Source organism: Lycorma delicatula, chromosome 3, assembly GCF_047948215.1.
Source record: "Lycorma delicatula isolate Av1 chromosome 3, ASM4794821v1, whole genome shotgun sequence".
NCBI classification, from domain to species: Eukaryota; Metazoa; Arthropoda; class Insecta; order Hemiptera; family Fulgoridae; genus Lycorma; species Lycorma delicatula.
The window spans coordinates 155,507,491-155,520,500 of record NC_134457.1 but is presented as its reverse complement, the minus strand read 5'-3'; the positions used below and the strand labels follow the sequence as shown (position 1 = coordinate 155,520,500).

General features: G+C 29.7%; 1 protein-coding gene across 2 annotated transcripts in view; it reads right to left on the bottom strand.

Annotated features, from left to right (window-relative positions):
- The window catches only part of LOC142322130 (tubulin epsilon chain-like), an 81,146-nt gene that overhangs the window by 25,512 nt on the left and 42,624 nt on the right, over window positions 1-13,010 (bottom strand). For both annotated transcript variants that reach the window (XM_075360847.1, XM_075360846.1), the window contains exons 4-5: window positions 2,529-2,717; window positions 458-578 (exon numbers count right to left, since the gene is read on the bottom strand). In XM_075360847.1, coding sequence (XP_075216962.1) covers window positions 458-578; window positions 2,529-2,717 — 310 coding nt within the window. The remainder of the gene's footprint in view (window positions 1-457; window positions 579-2,528; window positions 2,718-13,010) is intronic.

Below are 13,010 nucleotides of genomic sequence, written 5' to 3'. Positions count from 1 at the left end.
TTCACTTAAGAATACAAATACTACAATCATTCTGTTCATCCAGTTTTTTGTAAGCAAACTGTAAATTAATGATCTTAGATACATTCTTTAAAAAAAATTTCTTCTAAATAACTTTCTTGCTTGAAATGTTAACTACTTTTACTGTAAAACTTTTTAAACTAATCAAGTGAATCAAAACTAGTACAAAATAAAAATTCAAAAACCAAAATCATAAGAATTTTCCAGCACCATTCCATTTATTCTAGCCAGCAAATTTAATTTGTACACAATATCAGACAATTACGGTATTTAACTAATCAAGATGAAGTCTAAAAGTAAATGATAATATTTAAATGCAGTAAAAGTGTTATGTTAGCATGTAACAAAACAAAATGTAAAAACAAAAAAAGAAAACTCAATTTTACATTATTTCAACTACAATTTTTTAAATAAACAAAATAAAGAACTATCTGTATACCTTGTTATCAACTGGAAAAACACAACTAGCATGTTCAGTCAGTTTTCGAAGTGTGAAAGCAATATTGTATGGGCTTGTAATAACATCACTGAATGGTCCTGGATGAACACATGTTACCAACCTGTAATTCATAAATAAAGTAGAGTAATATTAAGAAATTTATTAAAAAAAAAGAAAAATTAAAATGGATATTTTTATTTATTGACAAATGTATATATATATATATATATATATATATATATATCCCTAACAAATTGTTAGGGATGTAGGATGTAGAGGGTATACTGAAATGAAACGACTAGCACTAGATAGGGAATCTTGGAGAGCTGCATCAAACCATTCAAATGACTGAAGACAAAAAAAAAGACAAAAAAAATATATATATATAAACACATTTTTACACAAAAATGTATGCCTGTTTACCATTAAAAAATTTAGGATAAAAATGCATTTTTTAAATTCAACCTAAAATAAAATAAAACTGTTCTGCACTCCAAACACTAATAGAATGAATAGAAATGTGATCTCTCTAAGGGTAGTAATCTTTTAAATGATTTACAGTGCCAGTTAAAATTCCTTCCATATTTTCTTTATTGCTTAATTAATTTAAGGATTAGTGTTCAAACTATTCTATCAAATTTCTTGGGAATAGAATAACAATTTTTTAATTACTTGAAAGTATTTATCACCTTGCATTTCAAGACTGATCAGTACATGCACTAATTTTCTGGTAAATATTCAAAGTAAACTTATTTAAAGAAAAATTTTTTATACACAAAACTGTGTTTGCTGCATGGTCACAAATTGTTTGATAAATGGGACAAAATTTTCTTTATTAAAGTGTTAAAGGCTGTAATGTGTACAAGGTGCATTGTACAGAATTCAGAAAAAACTAGTGATGGATACAAAATGATGTTTTTATAACTATGCATTAATAAGATATGTGGTCAAAAGACCAGTATCATCTTTTATAACATGCACTATTGATATTGTTAATTTATTAGAAAAAAATACTTTTAACAGTAAAAACAGCAAAAAATATTAACATTATTATGTTTTCCTAATGCAGTAAAAGAAGTATTAAGACTTCTATAAAATTTACAAAACTTATGTCTTCTCACAAAAAAAACCCCATCAATTACGTGTTATAACACAAATTTTCACATATAATATTTATAAATAAAGGAACTAACTATTTTGATCATCATACTCAAACACAAATACTTTACTTTTCTTTTTTTTTAATAAAACTAACTTAAACAGTGCAAATTAATTTGACATAAATTATTTTTTTATATTTCTATGAGATTTATGTCACATGTAATTTGGATGGACAGATTGGGACAGACTTTAAGCTTCTAATTACATCAGTAATATAAAACGTTTGTTGGTAGTAATTCAATAAAACATAACATTCAAGAAAAGAACACATTAAAATATAAAGCTTTGAAATATATTACTTGAAACAATCCCAGGATTGCAATGCTTCATGGATATCCTTTAAGATAAAAAAACGTTTTAAATATTTCTCTACATGATTACACTGTAACAAAATTACAATTTATTAGTGATTAGATTTAATATAATCTAAGATTTATTAAACAGATGTTAACCAGCTGGTAGTACATATTGCTAAAGTCAGTGAAGAAGCGAGAGAACTGTTATGTTAAGTTATGAACTGTATAAATGTCTCAAGAAAATGCTTCAAGCTCATTAACCATTTTCAATTTTTGGAGGCAGGATTTTTTTCTAGTGTGATATGATGTTACTTAACCTTAATATAAATAAAAATTACTGATTTAATCTTTTAAGTACAAAAATATGTAAAAATAAAAAAAAATTTTTACAAACTCCTTAATTAACACCTTCAGAAAACAAAGATGCAGAGAAAATTGTTAATAACTAATAGACTGAAAACATCTATGATTTTTTAATCACAGCAAATTTTTCAGTAGGGATGAGTATTCTTCTCCATGCTACACTTGGGTCATATACTCATATAACCATCATATAACCAACAACTCATATAATGAAAACTCAATGAGTTTAACTCTTATAGCTTGTCTCATACCTATCAACTGAATCAAAATTGTCTTCCAATAATGACAAAACATTGCTTCCAAGGCCGGATCCTGTACCTCCACCTAAGGAGAAGAACATTAGGAAGCCATGTAAATAATCACACTGCTCAGCAGTTCTACGAAGAATCTCAAGTATAGATTCCTTTTGTTCATTACCATGTTCGTAATAGCCAACACCCCTGCAGAAGATAAAATATAATGAATTATAACTAAAATTTACAATGTATCAATAAAGAATCATTACTGCTATATATTATAAAAATAATGGAAAGTCTTATTATAATCATAACTAACACAGCCTGCATCATACTCAGAAAAGAAAAAATCTGATGCGGACAGCACTTTCTTGTATGCCTATTTAATTGCATATACACATTTTTGCTGCACTTCATTTAAACTTATTTCATTTGAAAGTGAGATACGATCCTCCAATTCTTTAATAAAGTGGACAGTTACACAACTGCTAAAATATTAGTTTTTATTAATATCAAATATTTATATAAAATCTATCAATATAAATCAATATATCAAATCTTACTTGAAATAACAGATTAGAGTAAAAGTTCCTTTATTATTCTTTAAATAAATGTAAGTCTTATATCTATCTAATACTATGTTTTTTTAAATTATTATGATGTAACCATCAATGAAATAAAAACAAATATGAAACAGGTTACTAAATTTCATAGCGATATTTATTATAAAGTAGACTGAAACAAATGCATAAATAAAAAAAATACAATTCTAAATTATAATTTACAATTAATATTAAATAAAAAGATATTTCACCAAATCTGATGTGGACACTACATTACTTCCTTGTACGCCTATTAAATTATATATACAAATTTTTAAAAGTTCATAAAATTTTATTTCACTAATAATTTCTGATTTTTTTCTATTGTTTTTGAATTATTATTTATTGTAATTTTTTTTACAACCAGAGGTTAATAATTATTAATAAATCAATATATTTAAATTTTAAAAAAAAGTCAGAAATGAAGTTGGATTCAAACCGATGTGCCTTCCCCTTGTAAGATCCAAATATCTCATTAATTAACTCTGGAACCAATTAAAATAAGTACCACTTATGATACATCGTTGAAAAGCTCTCAATCGGGGCTTATTACTGCAGTTTAGAAAAAGTCCAAAATCCAAATTGTTTTGGATTATGGGCTTTTTTGGACACTTTTGGTTCAGTGATTGCAAACAAAAGGGGAGGTGCACAATTAGATGTTACAACAGTACTAAATCCAACATTTCTCATCCTACTGCTAATCGCTTTTGAGTTATGCGAGGTTCGTACAGACGTCACGCTGAAACTGGTCAAAATGGATTCAGGGATGGTCAAAATTGTTATTTCTGTTTAAATCTGAAAACCGAAATTTTTTGCTATCACAATACTTTCTTTACTTCGTAGAAGGCAGTAAAAAACACTAATTACTTTATTTAAAAAAATAAATTAAATAATATAATAAATATAAAACAATATATGAATAAAATTCAGATTATAACATGTGAAATAGAAAAACTGTCAAAAGTGATTTATTGAGGGTACGAGAACAATTAAAATGTAATGAAAAATTTCACCAAATAAACATTATATTTTGTAGCTGTTAAAGCTTTTGAAGACAGTAGATTTTATGAAATTCAAGAAATGGAAAACTAAAAATAAAATTTGAAACCTATAACCATTTAAATAATTTTATAAAGTTTGACCAAGAACTCAGTTACTCTGATGAAGATTTTTCACTCCTACATTTTACAAAAATAATTTGAATAACAAAAAGTAATTGAATTTTAACTAGATTTATACAAAGAACTTTTTTTAATAATCTTGTAACATCACATTGTGATTTCATAATCATAAGTAATAAAGAAAATTAAATAAAAATTAGTGCTTTCTCACAAAGAAATATATATATTTATAAATAAATGAAAACATATGTAGGACAATTTCACATTCAGTAATTCTTCTATTTCCCAGACAGGGATACAAAATTTTACATGGTTATTCCTAATGGTTTCTTTAGTAAATAAAATTAAAGCTAATTAATAACTCCTAAGGGGATAAATTACAAAGGCATTGCGAATAAGTGCTGAGATCTGACAAGCGGGTAATTTGAATCCTCACACGTACGTTCTTAGGCAGTACAATACCAAAAAAAAGGAATTTTTTCTTATACATCTGTAAGACGTTAAAAAGATGCAAACCAATTTCAAAACTAGTCTGCCTTACTTTAATTGAAGTTTCCCAGGAATAATTACTCTAACAATACTCGCACATCATAACCATGTCAATGCAGAAAATCGGGTGGGGCTGTGTCGGCGCGAACGGCCGTTGGTTTAAGATTGAACGTTACAGACCATGGATGAAGTCCTTCGAGCCAGAGACCGAATAACTTATCTGTGGAGTTAATGGGAGAGCCACCATCATATTTTTTGAACAAAACTGAAAGTCTCCAATGGAGAATTTTAGTTCTTCATTTGACCAACTCTACAGATACATTGGTCGGTCTGTATGTCAGTGAGTCTCTTTTAGTGTATTGGATTGAAATAAAAACGAGATATTGACTGCGTACTAAATTTAATTTTAACATAAAACAGGCATTAAATGGTACATGATATTTATTTTGACTAATATTTGACGACAATTTTGTTCAACACTGGTCAGTGATATGAGAAGTAAGAGACATAAGAGATAATAAGCAGCGGTAGAGGTACTCGCGCTGTAAGCGTCCGTCGTTTACTGGGCGCGCTGTGCCAGCTTTGCGACGCTCCCGAAACAGTCTCGCTCGCTCGCCACCAGACATTGGACGTGGTCCATAAACTCCCTTTCCAACGATATGCGTAATTTATATTTCCGACTGGCTTTTGCACGAGCTGAAGCTGACATATTGAATTTTTGTACTTTTTTACACATAAATATTGCCCAAAATACACTTATTATTACTTAAATCGATCTATCTCGACAAAATCTAAACACAAACACACGAATCACCGCTAAGTCGTGAGCTACACTGAATGGAAATGAGCGAGAGCGCCAGTTTTGGCCGATCTGCGCTGTGATCCCTCCCCGCCAGTGACGCAAACTCAAAGTCGTATCGTTGAGCTGACGATGTAAGTTATAAAATATCATCTCATTTACATCTCTGAGACTAATAGTTAGCGAGTTATTAAGGCAGGACGATATAGACCTTTTCATTACGCTACAAATTTCTGTTCTGGTGTGCTTTTAAAGACGTTTCTCGTTAAAAGAATAGAGAGGAATAAGAGTCATAGTAATGTATTTGATTTAGTTCTGGGCAAAACGGTAAACTACTCTGATCAGAGGCAGTCCCTTTACGCGTTGATCTTCCTCTTGCTCTACCAAATATCTCTCTTTTTCTGTTCAGCCTGGAACCACCATAAGGTATTACTTCAGAGGATGAGTGAGAATGATATGTATGAATATGAATGAACTGTCTTGCACAGTCTCAGGTTGACCACCACTGAGAAGTGTGGTTAAATGAAACCCAACTACCAAAGAACACCGGTATCCATAATCTAGAATTCAAATTTGTATAAAAGTAACTTTGTTTACTAGGATTTGAACCTTAGAACTCTCCACTTCGAAATCAGCTGATTTGCGATGACGAGTTAGCCATTAGACCAGTCTAGTGGGCTCCTCTACCAAATATCTATTCTTATTCTTTATTATTTCTGCCTTGAGTACAAGAAATACTTTGGGCGCTGGATCAACTGCTGCTCTTCATACAAGCATCTTCTGCAGCTGGCAGAATAGCAGTTTGAGTTCAGTGGGATGAAAACTACTGTGCACCTGCCTGGCGATCCTGTTACATATGGCACTGTTACATAGGTTTAAAAAATGTCTTATTAGAGATAATAATTAAGCAAATCCCAAATACTACTACTCCTAAATTCTTACTTATTTCATTGTCTATTTCACATCAAAAAAGAAGTCAGATATGAAAAAGAAATTATGAACACAACTATTCTAAGATTTGTGTCTTTCTTTAACCTTCCAGTATAATGCAACATTTGTATAAATGCAGATAATGGCACTGCTTTTTCTTCTGTGGTGTTGCAGTGAGTTATCACTTTTTAACATCCAGTAGTCAGCTATCATGCTCACGTTCCATCTCCGTCTCCCTTGGCATCTCCTCTCCAGCTCTTTCATGTCTTCTTGGTGGATTCTTTCCTCCTGCTCTTCACTTACTGCACCAAGATTTTTGGAAAAGTAGTCGAGGCACGAATTTTTAAAATGTAATTAAAAAGGCTCATTTTACAGCCCGAATTTTTGAATTTTTATAACATATTTTGAACAATATTTTTATAATCTTCATCTTTTTTGTTGTCTAGAAACTTTGTAACTGTGAAGGCTTTCCAAGCTTATTTTTTGCTTCCTTCATTTTAGATTCAAATATTTCATTTTTCATAAACTTCCTTATACCCGATCCACAAAAATGCCCTGCTTCATCTTTGTTTCTGACCTGGAAATTCATTGCAAAGATACTTGAAATACTCTCAGTTTTTTTTAATCCCCTTCATTAACCCTAGTTTAATATGTAACAGAGGAAGCAAAAGTTTGCTTGGCTCTACTAAACTTTCTCTTTCAATGTTTTTCCTACCAACTTTTAAGGTTTGTCTTGGTGGCCATTCTTTTTTATTACAGTGCTGCTTTCTATCACTACTATCCCGCTAACACAAAAAAAAAGATGGATATTTGGTATAACCTCTTAAGACGCCTTTTTAATGAATCAATAAATAGTCTCCATTCATGCCTTGTAGTCAATTTGAAATTGTTCCACAAGTCCAGGTATGTCATTACAATAAACTAATGCATCTTCCTGTAAAAAATATTGAACAGTCTTTATCTCTGTTCCTGAACCAGTAAAAAGTAATGCCCAGGAACTATCAAACATTTTTTCTTCAACCTTCAGCCTAAAAGTTCACCGAAGTTCTCAGGAAGGTATATTTGATGACAAAATTGTCATCGAATATACCTTCCTCTCACCAAATTATTTAATTTGGATTGCTTTAAGAAATTTGGTTCATCACTTCCATGATAATAATTGTCATTCTCATCATCCAATTCACTAGCACAGGACTGTGAAACTAGTTCTTCAATCACATATATCTAACTTATCTAGTGGCAAAGAAACAGTTATTTCTGGTCCATGGCACAGGATGTATTGCTGATTGAAGGTTTGAGTAAAAATGCCCTTTTATTTTTTAAACTGAATCCCTGTATTATACATGAACAAAAGTAACAATCATCACTATGATTGGTTGGTTTTCTTTAAATCATAGACACTCCAAAACAGAAAGATTATTTTTCTATTTGTGACCACTGGCGAAGCTCTTCAACACACATTGAACAAATCTTACAAGGAGCCTAAGATTTGCCTTGGTCTTCTAATTTCACAATAAAATGTGGAAATTTTTTTTTAAGAATTCTATAATGTTTCTTTGTTGTTTTTTACTCTACTTTCCACAAATGTATCAAAAAGAGTCAGGCACATTGACTTAGCCTCTTGATGCCACTGGAATTTAATTTAATAAAAACCTTTAAATATAAAAAAATTGTAATATATTTAAAAAAAAATTATAATATGAGTTAAATGAATGAAGTTGTCAGTAACTAATAGCACAAATGCACACCACAGTTGTAAAAAAGGTACTAAACTTAATTTTTTGTCTAGAATAGCAGATGGTGGCAGCGAACAATGGAGTATTTGTATGAAACAGCTGGCCAAAAGTAAAAAAAATTAAACTTGCCAAAACACTGGTAAAACTGACATATTCCAGTAGCTAAAAGTCTATTGCATCACAAAGTTGCAGTTTCAGATGCACGATTCATCTCTGGTTAATGCTAATTGATTTTTAATTCAGACATGAGAAAGCATCGAAGCAAGCCGCTTATTTTCTATTGTTCGTTGTTTCATGTTGAGTTATTATTTTTGAAAATACAAGTTGGGCGATTGACTTAAAATTTTGCATTAAGGGATTAAAAGGTAAATTTATTTCCAATAATTAGTTTTAGAATATTTTTTAAATTAAAAAATTAAATATTTATTACCAAGAAAGAAATTATGCAGTTTTTAACATACTTTTAATTTTTTAAGAATGAAAGGTTTTTGAAAACCTGCCAGGGCTTGTCGGCCCATGGTGTTTGTATTGAAAAGATCCTTGTCTTAGTAACTTTTCAGAAAAACATTTTCTGCATACAGCTGCCATTTTGTAAAAACGGAGCTAGAAAATTGCCATATTTCCTAAAACTGTAATGAATTTTGTACTTGCATAGTATAGTTAATGTATAGTACAGGCAATTTAACAGTTAATGTAAAAATTAGTTCCATTTGAAAGGATTGAAATGTCAAGTTAGTGGTGACAGTGATAGTAATATTTTTCAAAGTTCTTTTGTGCCACTGCAACTTTCATGTAACTCTCCGATCAGTGTTATAATTAAAATAAAACGTGTACTGAAACCAACTATGGTAGACAGGAAAGTCTGTAATGCAGCCATAGTCACATCATAAACAATGAGGTGTTACATTTGTGAGAAGAAATCAAAAGATTTCAATAAATTGGAAGCAGTTCACGAAGACAATCCTAATTATTTGAAATTTGGTCTGTCAATTTTTACAGGAAAGAATTCAATTTTTTGAATCATTGCTGCATTTAGGGTATAACATTTCTATAAAAAAAAAACAAGCTAAAACTTAAGAAGAAAATGAAACGGTAACAAATTCAAAAAATAAAATTCAAGCTAGCTTCAAACAGGAAATGAGTCTTCCAGTAGACATCCCAAACCAGGGCTTTGGTATCACAAATGATGGTAACAGTCAAGGCGACTTTTTTCTGGCTCCAGAAATGGCTGCTCATATAACAGGAGTAGATGCACATCTAATAAAAAAAACTGCAAAATTATTTTACAAGAAACGAGAAATAAACACTTTCGGTAATGTAGATTAATGTTCTCCACAACGTTTTTGAGGGAAAAGTGTAATAGTGACATTTTAAATAGGCTATTTCTCAGTTCAGACCCCTTCTTGAGTTGCCCAAGAAAAATACCAAAGAAAAGAAGCAAAGCTGTTTAGCAAAGAAACAAAGAAATTCTACTGCTAGGAGCACCAAATCTCGTTCATTTGGGAGAGATTACAACAGTAAATGATGATGAAATAAGGATGAAAATGGCAAAGGAGTTGAAAGAAGATATTCAAGGGATGAAGAAGAGGAGAGTGAAAGTGATGTCATGAATTCTGAATAGGGGAATTCTGAACTTTTGAAGCAATATATATTAATTAGTCCATAATATTTTTATTATTGTTTTGAATCCTGTACTTTTATTACATTAAGCCTTCATTTAAAAGGAAATTTTTTGAAAACCATTTTGTATTTTTGTTTACTTGTTTATATGTTGGTTTATTGCAGTAATTTTATGTAGGAATAATTATATAAATGTGTTTATGATGTATGTTTAGTATTTAAGTAATCAAAAATAAATAATTTGTTCATAGTAAAATAGAATTATTTATAATTAAATGTAATTGCTTTTTTCATGAAATATTTTCTTGTCTGTCTGCACTGCTAATCAAATAAATAAGTTTACTGTGAAACGTAAACAATAAGTCAAATGAAAACTGGTATCTAAAAAGAAAACCTGTCATAAAATGTGAATCATTAGATCATCCCAACCCCTGTAGGGGAAGACACCTTGTGACGATTCCGGTCGCCGCCATCCCCCCCCCCCATTACTTACCATGATGGGCTTTAACGGGAACCAGAATCATTAGATCAGGATAGTTTTAAAGCAGATGAAATATAATGTCCATTGAAAAAGATTAGATTACAATAGTTAAGTAATTTTGGCCAGCTGTGGATGTAAATTACTTTACTGTACAGCGGCAAGGCAGACACACAGTAACACCAAAGTGGCTGTATAAACAGATTGATATGTTATAGATTTATTACTGCTTTTAACTTCTTTGTCATAAATCCTTTATCATAGATTATTTTAATTCAGAATATCAACTTCTTGCATTTTCATATATAAAAACAATTATGATTGTTTATTTAAACAACAGCTTTACAAAATGACCCTTTATAGTAACATAACATTTATAGATAGAACAAAAAACAACAAAATGTGAAAAAACTTAGTGATGGAATTTTTTTAATATTTTCCCATTTTCAGCATCAAAAAATTGATTGAAATAATTCGATTCCAGACAATTTTACCATCACAGAACTGTATTATTAGCTAAAGTTACTTGGGAAAAGTATGCAATTATGTCCCATAAAATATTTTGGTGGGATCAAGAAAGTTTCAAGAATGTTGAAGATAAATGGCCAGGATGCTTATGTACATCAAAAACCGACTTAACTTTAAAAACCTTAGGAAATTACTAAAAATGACTAACAGAAATAACTAACTGCTGATAAAATGTTATGTAAATTTTTATATTGATCTTAATATGAAAATATTTGCTATGATCTTAGATGATTGGCAATATTAAATTAAAATGTTTTACACTGATCTGAACCAAATTGTAAGATTAAACATTTTTAAAAACATTAACGATGAAACTAACAAATCCAAACTCACAAAACACCTCCTTAAACAAATTCAATCTGAAGCCCTGTCCTACCAAAGCTATCCAAAAATACATCAACACCTATGTTATATGTCCTGACTAAATTATCAAAATGGTTCTACCCATTAACTTGCCTGACACATGAACAAAGTCAACATAAATACTAAAACATACATAACAAACAGCAAATATAAACAAAATTAAAAGCATAAACAATTAACCTCATAATTCAACATTATCATAATTTGGTAAAACAAACCTGTACACATCTTAATAATAGAAACTTTACATTCTTAAACAGAAAAAAGTGCAAGAAATACATCTCATAAGTCATAACCAAACCAAAAATTGCATACAACCTGATGTGACCCTCTTATGGATTCCTTTGTATTTAGCATCCTAGTTGAAATCTTTTTACAACACAGAAAGTCACCAATAAACATGTTAAAAAAACCTCAACTTAGAAAGAAGATAATTTATTAAAATAAAAATTTTATTTTTATCTGTTTGATATAATGATTCATTTATAAGATATTTCTCTGGTTCTGATATTATTAAAACATTTTTTTTCAGAATTCAACGTGACAGATACATACAACGTACTATCAAATTGTCTTTCTACTACAATTGTATTACATTGTTCATACTATCAGTTGTCTTGTGTTTCTTCAGACACCATAAATTAGAATTATTGGTTTCTCAGTTGAACACAGATAAACAGAAAAATTTTCTTGATCTCACCATAACAAGAAACACCAATGAAAATACCTTCAAAATAAACTGAATCATTTGATTTTAGAAATGTGACATGAACTGTTCAACACATCCTTCTCACCTGAAAATCATTTAGAAGGACTGAAGACTATCTAATACACGGCACATTCAAATGTATGAGTATATAAGAGCATACTCAATAACACACTCCTACACAAAATACATAAAAATAAAACTAGGATAAACAAAATAAAAATCACATTAAAATTCAGATTCACAAAAAAAGCTCACAAATTAAAAAAAATATCTGGATTACAGCATTCAAAACACACTAACAAACTCAGTGCTCCTTGATTATGTAAACTAAATGGTTCTAATTGCATAGTCATATACATTAATTAAACAGTGTGCAGTTTTAAATATACAATGAATACATAAAAATCATCTACAGCAATATATATTCAATATTTTTTAATTACCTCATAAAAACAAATAATAAGATTAACTAGAATTGATAATATCCTTAATATTCTACAAGTGTATAGAAAAGGACCACACTTGATTATAATATACAAAAACATACAATTATATACTAAATGAAGACACAATTAAAACCACACATTCTTTTCAACCATACATTTAATAAAAAAAAAACCACTACCAACATCAGTGTAAAAGCAACAGCACCAATCACTGATGATGATTGTAGACTGAAAATGGTTTATAATATTTGGTTTGATTTGTAATTAGAAAAAGTTAAATTTTATTGAACGAGTTTTTACAAAAATGATTCCAAGGTTCTTGAATCCAAAATAGAAAAAAAAAATTGTGCAGACATTTTTAAAAAAGTAAACCTTATAAATTTAAAAAAAATTGTTACTTTACTCATTGTAACCAGATCGTTCAATACACAACTAAAAACAAACTTCAAAATAAGTAACTTCTCATGGCTAAAAAAGCATATCTAAACAATTTCTAATTTCAGTCTGTGTTATTTTAGTTCCTTGTATAAAGTATAACTGTGATTGCTTCCTATTCTGAAAAATTTTAGTTTTCAGATTTCAACAGAATATTCATTTTGACCATCTCTGAATCCATTTTGACTAGTTTCAGTGTGAAGTCTGTATGTATGTATCTTGCATAACTCAAAAACGGTTA